Below are 15,972 nucleotides of genomic sequence, written 5' to 3'. Positions count from 1 at the left end.
AGTTTGTGCTGACAGGGCATAATCAGGAATGAGTGGCGAATTCTGGCCTTGCTCTTCCTGTATGTCCTTCTCTCCCACTTGTCCTTGCCTTCTGCACCTCTCGGCTTGGTTGTGGGGTGCTGGTGAGTTTACCCTGTACCGCCATAGGTTTACTGAAGAGGGGATACTGTTTAGATTTGGCGAGATTCTCTTCCCCTCTGCTCAGAGTATCCCCTGGTCCGTCCTCCTCTCTGCCTCCTTCATCTTCTTCATCCCCCACAACCAACATGCTTAGATCTGCCGATAGTTCAGATAGACCCTCCGCCTCTTCATCTTCTTCTTCCTCTTCCATAGATTTTGTGGAGGCATTTTGTCTATTCTTCTCTGCTAATGCTAGCGCTTTAGCTTTTAAGTCCATTCTTTGCTGCACATTTCTTTTCCCCTTTCTCATGCTTTTGAACACAGGTACAGGTGCTGCTGATAACTGACCAGTTTTTAAAAACTACTTCCCTGCCCCAGCCTTAACCTGCTTATTTCTTACTTTTGCTGACATTCTATCTTCCTCTTTTATTATTTTACCCCTTGTAAAATCTCCGAGGAAAAAATACCTTCCACTGGCTTTTTGAAGCTTCAAACTTTTATGTGGTTGCCATGTATTCCTGCCAGTAATAAGCAGTCTGTTTGAGTCAGTTTTCCAATTCTGAGCATATATAATATAATGCAAGACCTTTGAGGCTCAGAGCTCAAGGTTTCAAGGCTTGGGTTTTCAGGGGTCAATATCTTTAGTCAGTATATTTAAACAGGCGTGGCTTTGCAACTCACCGCAGCAGCAGCAAAAATTGACTCCCTCTATCGAGCATCTTCAGCCTGCAGGGTGCTTTTTTCGTGTCTCGTTGTCCCTCAGCGTATCTTTGTATGTGTTATCTCCTCAGCGCGTCCTCTAAGGTCCTGAATCCGCCGCGTGAGCTCAGCCCGGCTCTGCCCAGTCGAGACGGGACGGGCGGGATAACAGGAGATAAGGGCAGGAGGCGAGAGTCAGACGCTCATTGCAGAGGGGGGGAGGCAATAAACGATGGTAAAGCGGGCGGCTGTGGTTTCTCGACCGCATGAAAGTAGGTCTCAAGCAGGGCTCAAGGGGGGCTAATTACATCCCGACGCCGGATGCCATCGCCAAACAGCGTTTCACATGGGCGGAGCTGCTCGGAGGAGGATGCGCAGAACGTGACCCCACGCACGTTCGGCGAAGCATTTCCTGGTTCACGCAATTGACTTCTTGCTGAGGAAATTGTTTGGGGATTCTGTGGGAATCAAACACTCATGTTGCTCATTGTATAATCCACAGGGAAATGGATTGGTTGCGTGGGTCAATAGAATGGTGAAAGGCACTATGCAATTGGCACATAGTGCAGGTTTGTCTGTGCGCAGATCTGTCAGTGAAATGCTTTGGGCATATCATACAACTTCAAATAGTATTTTGGGAAAGATCCCATTTGTTATGATGCGTGGAAGGGAAGCTGGTACTAAATTGGTTCCGTCATGGATGCGTGAGAAATCAGTTTAAGGAGGTTTAAATAAGAGTGAAATTAAACAGAAATGTCAGACATTTCATTGATGTGGGTGATTGGTCAAAGTTAAGCCCGGAGGTCACAGCAAGTTCTTGAATACATTCAAATGGCCTTTCAAAGTGAAGGCTGTTGGAGAAAATTGGGTCAAGTTGGTAAATGGACAAACATGGAATTTGAGATGTGTTGCACTACAACAGAGGCGAAATGGTAATCATGAAGAGAATTTAGATCATGAGACTGAATCTGGTGTGTTCACCGTGGATGTTGATGACTGATGATGAATTTTCAAGGGGATAGTCTGATGTTCGTTTGCCTTTTGATGAAGTTGCTGGGTCTGACGAAGAATTTCTGGTTGCAAGGGAGGGAGATGGGTCGATGGGCTCATCTCATGTCTTGAGGGAGGCTGGGGAAAGAAGAGCTCCAGCATATTTGAGTGACTATGTTGCTTGAGTTTTACAAGCATTTTTTTCTTCTTTTGGTTCTTTCTTTTTTTTTAAATTGATAGCTTGCTGTCTTGTTTATTTCTGTTTTTCTTCTGTTTTTATTTTAGTTCTTTGTTTTAGTGTAAGATGGGGAGATGTGTTATATTGTAATGTGCCTCTTCCAGCTAGGCTGGATTGGCACATCTCTGTGATGTACCTTTCGTTCTACCATGATGTCACTTGCTGTGGCATCGTTGACAGTTGGCTCCAGCTGTGTCTGGCAGGGACATCGTTTGGGGTTTTTTCTCTGGCCAAATTAACTTCTGTTAAAGAACGACTTCAGTTGTGTCCTGGATGAAATCATAACACGGACCTGTGGGTTCATCTTTCCATAAAGTACATACAGATGTAAATAATCCATAGTATTTTCGTTTAATCTAGCGTTTAACTAGGAATTATGTTTTTATTACAGTCATTTAGGGTCAGGAGACTTTTACATACCTCTGAAAGCGGAGTATGAACATGCATGCGCAGCACATGTGTATTATGGAACACGAATATACACACCAACCAAAACAAACAAAAGGCAGAAATAGCAAACACTACACATTACTGTAAGTAACACCGCTCCTCAGACGAACGATAACATACACGTCAAAACACAACTAGCTCCGCCCTCAGAGAAGCCATGTTATTGTCAGGCAGAACGTCACTGTTTTATCTGCATAATTTACGTAGAATGGTTACACGTTGACAGCATGCCTGAAGTTATCATGGAGGCGGCAAGGACAAAACACCGCCCAGACGCGCTTGTCTATTGTCAGCCGAGGCGAGCGCACGTAGTGACAGATCGGCTTGCAGGGGCGTGCGGCAACGCGCCTGTGAAGTTGCTCTTCGGACGGGTTCCGGAAGAGCTCCAACCCTGGACGGTGGGATGGCGCTAGCCGCGATCTCTAGTGCTCTACGACCGCAGCACTGACCGTTCTCCAGGGCGGATGGCGGAGCTAGGAGCTGAAGGCGGCCAGGAGGCGCGTGCGCTTTCTTTGGATGATCTCGGGCAGCGGGCAACGGTGCCGGGTGGTGCTGTTCGACTACTTAGTGGAGTCTCTCGGGAGGACGATGGCACAGGCGAAGAAGAACCACTGCTGCCTGTGATAGAGTCCTCGCCTCTGCCGACGCACAGAGCTCCAAAGGCCCGGTACAGCTCCAGCTCTGACCGCGAGCAATTGGGAGGTGAGGTTACCCCGTGTTTCTCTGTACGTTCTCCCGTGTGCCTCTGTCTATGCCCCACCCAGAGTGTACCTTTCCTTCTCTTGCCGCTATGTCCCTGTGCCTCCTTCCTTTTGCTCGCCCATGAACTGCACCACCAGTTCTTCCCAGGTGTACCTCATCCTCTACCCCCACTTTTCTCCAGGTGTAACAGTGCCCTTACTACCCCCACCCCATATTTCCAGTTTTCTCTAGGAGTACCCGGTGCCCTTAACCCCCTAGCTTTCTCCAAGTCAGGTGTACGGATTCTATTCACCGTCGTGGTTTCAAGTGTAACGGTGCATTCCTTCCGGAACCCCTAATCAGGTTTTTCCCTGTGCGGAGATACCCCCACTCCAATTATCTCAGCGTGTACATGCCACCCGCCCCCATTTTCTTCAGGTGTATCTGTTTCTTCCCTGCCCTCTATCCTCCACAGTTGAACTTGTAGCTGGGTGGCCTCTTTAGACTCTCACAGCGTGTCGCTATTGCCCCTTCTCCCTAGCTTGTCTTTGTACGTTTTTACAGTTGAAAACTTTTTCACATTATTGCCATATTCTCTTGATCAGTGTGAAGTTTGGAGCTCTCCTCAGCCTACCCTAATTACATCATCATTATGAAATGAGAAATGTTCCCCAATAGTTACTAAAGAAGTTTCCCTGTTATGCAGTGAAGTGTCGTGCAGTAAGGTCACAATCTAGCCGCATCTCTTCCTTGATGGGCACTCCACCACCTTGCTCCAGTTGAACATCCATTTTTAACCAGCTGTGGCGATCTACTGTTGTAATCAAAGTGCAGCCACCTTTTCTTAGGAATTCACTCATTGACTAACTGGTTGACGAAAACGTCCCTTAGCAAATTCTGACATGAACTCAATAGCCCGATTAGTGGTGGTTTTAGCTACTAACTTCAGTTCAATAATTTGCTGCAAAAGTGGCAGACGACTTAAGCGAAATGCAATCTGCAAGGACACTTTTTTTACAGGATCTGTAAATTCAATGCTGATCTTTTGCCACGTGCTTCCTGGAAGCACAATGGTGAGGTTCCGCATGTTCTTTAAGTAACGTACGCACAGATGTACACATGTTACTCTCATTGACGAACATCTCGACACCGCGGACCACCAGTATACCTCACTGAACAGTTTCTTAGCACCTCTTATGACATTATGGTCCTCGTGAGCAAGACTGAAAGAAAATGAAACCTCAGACAAGTAAATCTATTAAGTATCACATTTGCCTCCACTGACAAATGTATATTTCACCCTTCTTTTGTTCTGATGAAATCACAGCCTTCAGTTTTTTGGAAAATCACACTGTGCTCCTCCACAGAGGAAGCAAAAATCAAAATATCGCGTGCCCTGCATGCTGTTAAGTAATGTGTTTACTATTTGCTGGGAAACTGCAGACACACCTCATCCCGAAAGGCATGTAGCAACATTGGTATGCCACCTCTGGAATCACAAATGTGCTATAGAGACTAGTCTTTGTGTAATTTAATCTGAGTGTTTTTGCTGCAGAGTCTAACTAATGAGCACTCCTGCGTCACTGTTTCCTGAATCTTTCTTATTAAAAGTGTAGACTGGCATCGGTGTTCTGATTTAAAGAATGTGTATTAATGAAGAACATTAGGTTTCCACTTTTTCTTGCAGGGACCACTGAGAGAAGCACTGTGTAGCGCTCTCATTCAGTCACCCTTGTCTTGCACCATTCATTCAATATTTCCCTCACTTCCTTCCTTACAGATGAGAGTATGTTACCATTTTTTTGCTTCAGAAGTTACTCTTGAGTTTTCTTTCAACCTGGTCCAACGCTGGATGACCTTCACTGGCCAAGTTCTGAATTAGACATTCAAAGAACTGCTGGCATACTCCTAAACAAATGCTGCTAACACCTCGTTAGAAATGCTAAATACGTAAGGCTTAGTACACAGTTAGATTTAATTGGCCGTTTCTGTTCTGACCAATGAGAATTCCTTTGGCCTCTACATGAACCTTAGTCGTGGCCACGCTTTCCTCAAACCGCATTATTGAAATAAATTAAAAAAGACATCGAGTTTTGGTGTCCACGTTTGGTCCTGAAGTTATCTTGCTGTCTTTGTTTGGCGTGAAAGATGTCATATGTTCGTTCGGTTGTAATAGTAATCCTGTACTCCGCAGCAACCAAGAATAAACAACCAGACAACATTTACTTATACCGTGCGACTTAGTTGGCTGACTTGGCTCTCTTCCTCCTGCTGTCCCTACATGGTCACTGAGATTTAATGCGTTCCTCTGCGTCTTGCACTGCTTCATCCACGTCACTTGTAAACTCTTGGTGTTGACAACTTGAAAATCTGGAGAAGTGCCCCATTTATCACACTTCCTGCAGTCTTTACCTTTTGCCGAATGGCGTTTCTATGTTGCAACACACTTGTGTAGTCCGCAGCGGTAAATTGTGTTTTTTGCGCTGCTGTTTTTGTTCCTATTCAAGCTGCTGCTTCTTATCTTGGTACTCTTCATTCTTGCGAGTTAGGTTTGCTTCCATTGCAGGTTATGCTGAATCTTCACTTTTTTTTATAGAAAATTCCACTCGTTTAATGATTATCGCGGTAACTAAGCAGTCTTGCTTGAAATGTAGCCAGCGCCTTTAAACATGCATGTAGTAGCTAACATTCTTGGTGTAGTAGCCCATGTTTCTACGGATTCCCTACTCTTTGGCAGCTGTAAGTAAACTCGTCTTTCCATGATGAATTCAGGGTTGGACAGATCTATAGGGCAATCAGGCAGTGCATGGTCAGTGTGTGGGCTGGTTTACTTTTTTGGCTGTTTGTGGACCTGTCTTATGGTTTACATGGCATGTTTCATTGTTTATTTCCTTAATATTAAAACAACCCGCTCATCCATGCAGTCTTTCCTACCTTTGAAAAACACTCACGGCATTTCTTTACAAGTTCAAAACTGTCCGAGTTTGTCAACGTGAACACATTTTAAACTATCTAATTGACTGATGGGGGGGACACTTATTTTGGGGCCTGGGTCTATTTTCTAGGTACTCGACCCGGGTGCATTTCCATGTGTTTTTCTTTCGATTCAACTCGTACGTCGTAAATCCTCTAATTTCTTTTTTGGAAACCCGTTCAAATAGCCTCTTTCTTGCAGCTCCACTGCAATAAGGCCTTCTTTCTGGTCTCCCACTGCAGTGTCATCAATGGCCGCCAAATGCATCTTACAAGTTTTCACCCATTGATACTGCTTTTGGTTTGGAGTGCCTGGAGTATTCAAAATGATGCAGGGATGGCAGATGCTTTAATTACCACTGGCTCGTTTTGGGATAATTATTCGTATGGCAGTAGAATTATTTTAACAACAAGCTTTGTTTGCTGTAACAAGTCTCACTTCAGTCATTAGACTGACTAATTCAGAAAGCTTATTACGGCGGTTTGGCCCAAAACCAGTGCTTTTCCACTTATACGCACGTTGGATGTTGACTTATTTTACATGCATTGAACAGTGACGCACAGCAAGTGCCCCTGGCGTTGGTGTCGCTAGCACACCCCATGGGGGGTGGGGGGCAGTCTTCCTTTGTGCTGCTGCTTGTGAGGGGAGAGCTGACGTGGTCCTCAGACGACCTAGTAGCAGTTGTCAGACGGTTCATCAGTGCAAAGATCACTTGGTCTGAGGGATGATGGACAGTGCACAGCTTGGCCACAGATGTGAGCCTCAGGACCAGCACCGCTCCCGAAGATCGGACTTTCGTCACCGATGGCCAACGCGCCAGGGGAAGCAGCCAATGACTACTCTAAGCACCAAGGGGCAAGCACAGGTTTATTAATTGGACCTCAGGAGCACCAAACATGGAACATAGTTACGCCAGGAATTCAAAGTCCTGCCATACCAGATACTCTACATCTCGTGAAATGTGTAGTCACACGTTATCGGTAGGCAGGGAAAGGGGCATAGGTAACAACACCAAATTACATAAACTGATGGCTGCTATCACCCCCACATCTTTCCTGACCTCCTTACCAACAACACAGTGTGACACCAGTCCATGTCACAGAATCTGCAGCATAATAAATCCTCACTCCTTTAATTTTTGTGCATGATTTTATTGGTTTTTAGGTCTCGCGACCTATCGATGTGCGCAAGCGTATCGAGCGGAGCGAGAATTCAAGTGGCGAAAACATCTTCAAACCAAAGGGCTTTCAGCCCCGCGGTTTTCATGCTGTTCACGTGAACCACGTGATAACATGCACGCACATTCAGGGCCAGCCAGCCCAGCACATCAAAGGGCTTCTCCTCCCCTAATTATTCATGGCCGGCCGCAGGCCGGCCGTACTTTCAGTTTCCCGAAACGGCTTCTCCTCTCCTAATTAGGGGAGGAGAAGCCCTTTGATGTGCTTCACACCAATGCGCCTCAGTCATTCCTCTTGTTTGTATTTGCTTCGGCTGCCATTCTCAGACTCCACGATCTGCTTACACTCATCTGCCTGAAGTGGGAGAGCATATGTCATAAGTACATATGTACTCTTCTTTTGCCTCTGAGTTTTAAACCAGCGAAGCTGGTCCTTTTGTACTTGCAGTTTCACTTCTAATGTGTGTTGTTATTTATCATGATTTTTAGCTGAGGTGTATCACGCTCGTTCATGAGTTTGATCTTTTCATACTGTGAAATGTTTTCTAAGTTGTTTTTGATTGTCTTACCGCTGGAGGTATCCCTGTGCTACATTTAGCCTCTGACACATGCAACGCCACTCACCCACGCAACGCCACTCACCCACGCAACGCCACTCACCCACGCAGCGCCACTCACCCACGCAGCGCCACTCACCCACGCAGCGCCACTCACCCACGCAGCGCCACTTTTACCCACACAGCACCACTTTTACCCACACAGCACCACTTTTACCCACACAGCACCACTTTTACCCACACAGCACCACTTTTACCCACACAGCACCACTTTTACCCACACAGCACCACTCACACCCTGCAACGCCACTCACACCCTGCAACGCCACTCACACCCTGCAACGCCACTCACACCCTGCAACGCCACTCACACCCTGCAACGCCACTCACACCCTGCAACGCCACTCACACCCTGCAACGCCACTCACACCCTGCAACGCCACTCACACACGCAACGCCACTCACACACGCAACGCCACTCACTCAAAGCCACTCACACCCACGCAGTGCCACTTTCACACACACTGTGCAGTGCACAATAGGTCTCGCAGTAGGAAAGTTGGAGATATTGGTTTTGTAAATGACAAATCCCTTTATGTTTTTAACATGCAAAATTAAAATAAAAGGCATTGTTATTTGCAATTGTAATAGCTCCAACTTTCCTACTGCGAGACCTATTGGCAACGCCAGTGCTTGTTAGCATATGTAGTTGTACGAATAAGTATTAAAATGTGATGTTACTGGGGTGGACTTGCCTTAAGGACCATGTCTTGTTTTTGCAGTCAATATTGACAGTTCGTAGTACTTTTAAACAACACAGTAAACTTGGGTGGTTTGTGTGCTCATCTAGAGAGAAATTCAACAGGATTTCCGGTTGAAACCCTTGGTTGTCTGCTGGTCAGGATCACTCTCCCAAGGCCCTTAACTATTTTTATTTCTTTGCATGGTAAGGCAGCCCCCCCCCCCCCTCATGTCTCATATCAGATTCAAATACTTTATTCGGTTAAAAAGCAAAGAATAACCATAAAAGTAGCATGAAAAGGTACAATTTACAAAGGGGTCAAGTAGTCATTATATAAAATCACACAGAAGAAAAAGCACCAAAATTAAGTACATATATACAACATAAAGAAATTAATTCATTTGAATCGATTTGCGACACTTAAAAAACTGATTAAAAAAATTCAGCAAGTGAGGCTACCATAAAAACAGTTTCCATTTTCTGACACTCTAAAAACGCTAAGCGACATCTGTATACATTTAAATCTTTAAGAATAGGGATGATCAGTTTCTTTCGGAAAAAAGTATAAAATTTACAAAAGAATAAAATATGTATATCAGATTGTGGGGACACATCATCACATGGACAAAAACCTAGATCTTTCGACCAACAATTCATCTCAGGAAAAGATAATAACCTAAAAACAATGTTAAGTCTAAACCGGGTTAAAAGGAAACGTTCATGATTGGACATATACAATGATAAATATGGCTGTAGTTTCTCTCCACATAAAATATCCTGATGGGCAGAAACAGTCTTTTTTTCTCGCCTCCTCTAAATATCTTTTGTCCTTGAGATAGGCAATACACACATTTTTTAGGTCTCTTCTTGATATGTATGCCATTGATAACGGATCCTCAAAGTATTGGGGACAGCTTAATTCTTCGAGAAAGTTTCTGACATAGGATATCCATTTGAAATCTTTAATGTTGTCCAATGCTAAAATGTCCTTTTAAAATGGCCCGGTTAACCACACATTCATCGTTTGTCCAAACCCTGTGCCAAAGGAGAATTGGCTGAATCTTAATCGTATCAGTAAAATAAAGCACTCCCAATTCAGCGTGGCATATCATAGTCGCAGTACTTTCAGGCACGGACAAGATATAACGTAAAAACTTGTTTTCCATAGTTTGAATTGAACTAATATTTAAGTAACCCCACAAACCTGATCCATAGGTAGCTACAGCTAAACAAGTCGCCTTATAAATAGTTAAAATTTCCTTTATGGGTGTTTTCCCTAATTTTTTCATAAAGCATTGTAAGGCCATGATAGTTTTGGAAAATAACAGAGATCTAGCATAAATTGCAGCAGTCCATGAGCCGCTTTCATGAAACAAAATTCCCAGATATGGGAAGGTGGAGGTCTTTTCTAAGGGATTGGAATTATAAAAATTGGCATCAGATGCTTGCTTGTTCTTGACCCACAATACATAGACAAGGTTTTGGAGCAATTAATTTTCAAGTCTAAGCCAAGCATAAAACTATTAAAAGAAGTAACCAAAGTTTGTAGTGCCATATCTCATATCATTGATTGTTTATTGTCGAACTCATGCTCATGCCTCCTACCTTTCCGGCATGTTTGGTCGGTCTAACTTCCCCATAAATGGCGACAGCACTTTGTCCCACTAGTGACTTTGTTGACAACGTCACAATCCTGGTTTTCTCTTCTTGATGAAACACCACACTTTCGCTCATAGCCCATTGGGTAGCCTCAGCTGATTTCTATGCTATTGCAATGGCTCTCTTGATGATGATGATGATGATAATAGTGGCAAGTTAAAAAAAAAAATGCTTTTCTTACTTTGGCAATGAAATAGGTCCGGTAAGCAGCAACCCATGGTACACAGGCCCTGTCTAGCTAGAGTTTCTGCTAAGCTGCCCCCTCCCCCAAATCAGTTGTAACAGGACATTCCCAAACCATATGGAAGAAATTTTCATTATTTTTGCATCCATTGCATATCATGTTGATTCTCTCAATGGTCGGATAAGTCTAATGTATGTGCTTTAAAACAAGCATTTCTAGAAATCGTATGTGGATATTTGAGGGATCTATTCCATTCCCTCCCCTCTAATTTCTTCCGTAGAGTTGTCTCCCACTCAGCTTTCAGGCCAGTCAATGTGATTTCTGTCATGTAAGAAGGGCATTACAGAACCAGGTTACCGATTTTCCACCTTAGATTATTTTGAACGACTGCTGTAGCACCTCATGTGGCTCTGAGTCTGTGTTGTTGGCCATTCCCCTGTTGTTTACACAGGTAGTTTGTATTTGTTTTGTATAACTGCTCTGCTAAGAGCCCACCCTCTTCCATCACTACAGCCAGGGATTTCAGTTCACCTGAGTAGTAATGATCTCCCACCACAGTCAATCTATCCCATTACCAGGCATCTATCCACCTAGTTCCAATGTATCCCCAGTGACCTGTTAGAAAATGGGCATACATTATGTATGACTGGTAAAGTTTAAAGTGTACATACATCTTTTTCAACATTTCAGAGTAGCTGGGCATGTTGGTTATACATGGATTTGGAACCCACGAACAGCTCAGACTCAGCTCCCTCACCCACTCTGTGCCATGGACCCTAATTTCATATGTGTACACCAACCAAACATCTGGCAGTGTACTTCATTACTGCATGAATGAAATTTGAAACCTTCAAGCCACACTCTGATACCACGGGCTTTAGTTTACCAAGCATTGCTCTGTGCCTGTCAATGCTCCAGATCAGGTCTGTCAGTAAAGGTCATGGAGATCCGCAATGGTATATAGATAAAATGTAGTAGCCGTGGGATCATTCATTTGGGTCAGCAAAATATGACCATAACCAAAATGTGTAATATTTTCCAGAATTCAACGTATCATATCATGATTGCATGCCAGTACCAGGGTTCCCGGCCCTTAAGTTGACATCTCAATTGTAAATATACACTCCTAGATACTTGAAGGTGTGTGGGATACTTGAAGGTGTGTGGCTTCCATGTGCAATCGGATTTGAGTAGTTGGGGTGGCCCTTCACTTAAATATGGGGCAATTGGAAAGACTCTGTTTTTTTTACCCAGTGACCTTAAGGCCTGATGTTTGTGAACGCATTAGATACCCATCCCCCAATTGCCCATCTGCCACAAAGAATAGTTTATCTGCATATAGTGATAGTGTGTACACCTTTTGCCGTTCGTATGCCTCTACCAACGCCCTTGGGCTGGAGTACACTAGCAAGTAGCTAAATCTCCAATGCACACAGATAGGGGATGGCGAAGAGTAGGGGGCTTCCCTATCTTGTGGTTTGATGTACTTCATATGAATTTGTTATTCTGCCTATACGCTCTTGGCTTGGGGTATAGAAGTTTGACCACCAAGGCATAACTTCACCTATCCCCCTGCCTAAAGATACCTAAGCTAGCTGAACATCTTTTCAAGGTATACTGACATAGCCATCATGTCTATGAGGTGATGCAAGTTTTCCTTGATCACCTAAATACATGACTGGTATTAAGGGTGGCATAGCATTTGATTATGGGTCCATTGTGGTCTCAGCCGACCAGTATAGGGAATAATTTGGTAAAGTATTTTTACGTGATCTTAGAATTTTGTAATCTGTATTCAGCTTGTGGAGTGGCATGTAAGAGGCTGTGTCCAGTTTGTCACTGGGATGCTTAGGCAACACGATTATCAGGCCCTATTTGATTTAAATCTGGGAGGTGTTCTAGGTAGGGCAAGCATGGCCAAGTACATTACAGCCACCGTCTGTGCCAGTTTCTTCTTGAAGAAGAGATATATATTTCCATTAGCAAGCCATCAGATCCTGGGGATTTCAGTGGACCATGTCCTTAAGTAGCTCTTTCACTGTAAACTTTGCAGGACATTTCAAAGGTTCCAACAAATTTCGTGGAATGCTCTCAATGACTTCTCTGTCCAGATAGGCTTCTGTCAAATTAGGTGGTCTTGAGTTATGTTCCAGGCCTAGTCAATATATTATAAAGAACTCGTTGTGGATTTCCTTCAGTGCATACTATGTTCACCCAGACTCTGTTCTAATTTGTGTTCTGGGTCCCCCCTTCTGCTTAGTTAGGCTAACCATGCAAGGACGCACCCAGTTTTGATCTCTGAAGAATGCTTTCTGTCTACATATTTTGTGGTTAAGACCTCAAACTCTCCAGTAGCAAGGCATATTTTTTCCCTCGGTCTCAAGGTTTTGTTGAAAAGAGGGAATGCAAGCCACCTCTTACTCCAAGCCATGTACTATTATTCTATAGCAGCCAGTTCTCATTTTCATCCTTTTCAAACACCCATCAGTGCCTTAAAACAATAACCCCCAACTACTACTTTGAAAGTCATTTCCTCAACGTGTTTGAGACGCAACTCTCATTCTTGTTGAAATGGTGTTGTATCCTAAAGTGATCTGACAGGGAAATCATCTGGTGCTAAGCCCTCCGTGTCCTGGTAGGTGTGTTTGGGTCTGCCTGCCATAAGCTATGTCCAGCATTATTAGTTTATGGTTGTTAAATGTTGTGCCTAACAATTCTGTGTGTTTCATCGAGGGCTGTGGTTGCTGCGTGTATGATATACAGTCTAACATGACATTGTATTGTCCACTGAGGAGTAAAAGGAATATTTCCAAGTTAGACATGCATTTGCCTCGATGAGCACATCAACCCCAGTGCACCATCCAAGAGGTCGGCCCTTGTGCCCTCCTGTTCTCTACTGTACTGGACAGCTTGGGAAGGAGAGGTCTAATTTTGTGACAAGCACATAGACTAGTTGTAGTCTCTGCCCAGGACCTTCAGGATAAAATACCATAGAGCTAAGAACTCTAAGAATGGCGAGGAATGTTGCATGATCCGAGTTGAGGGTATATATACTGCCTACTACGATGTTGTGCCCTTTCAGCCTTTCTTTTACAATAATAAAGCTGTTCTCTCTCTGCCATTCCAGGAATCTGGCAGTAAAAAGGACTTTGTCTTACCCAGATCAGTGCTCCACTCGCCAATGAGGACTGTCTTGTAGTGCCTAACTGGCCTCACCTCCTGCATTGCTGTTTTGTTTTCCTCTTTGTGAGTTGTCTTCTGCAGGAATTTTTTCTGTCTCCCTATGCTTAAGATTGCATTTTAAATCACTTGGTGATTGTGTGCAATCCCCAGACATTCCATTTAAGTAGTGTATATTTGTTCAGTCATCGGAATATCCTAGTGGATATTGGCCATTGCGTCCCTGATGGGCGACAGTGAGCTGTAGTTCTCATACTTCCATTTGGATCTGCATGTCCTGTACAACCTCCACCCCGCACCAAGAATCTACCCTTCCGATCCACTCAACACTATCTGTATCGCCCAGCCCCCCTCGATGAAAAGGCAACTGCCTTCCATCCAAACAAATTTGTAAGAAATATGTATCTAGTCACACATTGTGTGAAAGAGTGTATATAAGGGACGTAGGGGCATATGTATGAAAGTACCGATTTGCGATTCTTACCGAATCGCACATTCAGAATGGCAAATCGGTATGTATGAAAGAAATTGCAAAGAAATAGCGATTTCTTAAAAATCGCTATTATTTGTGATTTCCCCAAATGCGATTACTTAACCTGTAGGAATCGCACAATTTTGGAAATCGCTATGAAAAATCACAATTTTTGCGAAAAATCGCGGGGAAAAATCGCAATTTAGCGATTTTCGCAAATGAGCCAATCGGGAACTCTGGTGCAGCATGATCACATCACAACCAGGAAGTGATTGACTTCCCATGCTGCACCTGACTTCCTGAATCTGAGGCAGAGTGAAGGAGTGTTTGGAAAAGAGCAGTGTGCACCTGGAGAAACATGGCTGAGAGGGGAGCCACGCCCAGGCAGGATTCCCAGCAGCAGGAGAGTGAGAGCTCAAGGAAGAGAAAACAAAAGTTTTCTGAGGAATTTCGAGGCTCTGATACATGAAATGGTGTCAAACCATTAATTACTTTTTGGAAGGAAATCCAGGGAGGTGCCAGAGAGTCGCAAAAGGAGGATCTGGGAAGAAATCCAGCACAAGGTGAATGCTGTGGTGTGACACCCCGGAGTGTAGAGGACCTCAGAAAGCGATGGTACGATCTGCGCGCTAAAGAAAAACTAGCTGCCAGGCTGGAACAGTCCAGGACAACAGGTGGTGGGACCTCATCTGTTTCTTATTCAACACCCCTGGAGGAACTGGTTGAGGGGACCCTGCAACCAGAGAGTGTGGGAGGAGTGGCTGATTTTGACAGCTCTGACCAGCCAGCATGTGGAAAAGGTAAGAACCATGCCCTCGCAACCCTCACACCCCCCAGCAGTGAGCCAGGGGCCGGAAACAAGATGGGTAGTCCAGAGCAGGCACACAGGCAGCCACAGCAATGCATTATGGGAGATGTAGTCACATGTAAATCAAAGTGTTAAAATTGCAGCAAAAATAGTCAAACACATATTTTGCTGGTCTTGACAGTGAAACAAGAGACCAATGTAAAAGAAATAATTGTGAAAAATGTATTAATACAGTGCAAGTTAGTGAAGTAAATTAATGTGTGCTGTTCTATTCTCAGCACCATCTTCAACACAACCCTCAGGAAGTGGGACAGTCGTTGAGAGTCATGAGTCCGGAGATGCCTGCCAAAATGTGAAAACTAATGGGGAGGACAGCCCAGTGACCAGACGTAGGAGACACATTGTCAGGCCACTGGCGCCAATTCAGGATGAGGCAGATGCAATTGGTGAAAATGTAACCAATGTGGACACACAGCCACAGCAAGAGGGACCTGCAACAGACCAGCACGTCCCACAAAGTACAGCCAGGCGCAGACGACGCACGGCCAACTTATTTGAAGGGCGAGGCGAGGAATCTGTCTATGCAGGACTGGAACTCCACATGTTGCAGGTGCAGCGCCTGCAGGCAAAAAACATGAAACATTTACAAAGGGAGATGAGGGAGGGCTTCCGTGGACTCAGGAAGGACCTGCAGGATGGCCTACAGGCGGTATGCGAGCAAATGCGCAGAGGTAGTCCACGCCAAGACAGGTACACCCGGGCCATCAACCGATAGGCGGCTATGTCTAGCATCCAGGCCAGGCGCAGCATTGAGATGCAGCGGCAATTTACACATGCTGCACAAGACATAGCAAACGCGCTTTTGCAGGTGACCACTGCTGTGGATGAGTTGCGCCAAGTACGCGCAACAGAGCCGGGAGTGCTGACTCCATGTGAGGAAGATAACCAGTCAGTTCGGAGCAGCACCACCCCACCGCCAACCTTAGAGAGACGCCGTAGTGGCAGGACCAATAGGGCTACACCTACAAATGAACATTAGGC

The 15,972-nt window shown here is 44.7% G+C and overlaps 1 protein-coding gene across 1 annotated transcript in view; it reads left to right on the top strand.

Moving 5' to 3' along the window:
* The first annotated feature begins 2,724 nt into the window (after positions 1-2,724).
* PI4K2B (phosphatidylinositol 4-kinase type 2 beta) overlaps positions 2,725-15,972 on the top strand; it is a 284,818-nt gene continuing 271,570 nt past the window's right edge. Inside the window, exon 1 of the mRNA XM_086964014.1 lies at positions 2,725-3,199. Within this exon, the coding sequence (XP_086820140.1) occupies positions 2,962-3,199 (238 nt within the window). The 5' untranslated portion in view covers positions 2,725-2,961. The remainder of the gene's footprint in view (positions 3,200-15,972) is intronic.

This window comes from Lissotriton vulgaris, chromosome 3_2 (assembly GCF_964263255.1).
Source record: "Lissotriton vulgaris chromosome 3_2, aLisVul1.2, whole genome shotgun sequence".
Taxonomy (NCBI): Eukaryota; Metazoa; Chordata; class Amphibia; order Caudata; family Salamandridae; genus Lissotriton; species Lissotriton vulgaris.
This window is presented reverse-complemented; position numbering and strand designations above follow the sequence as displayed.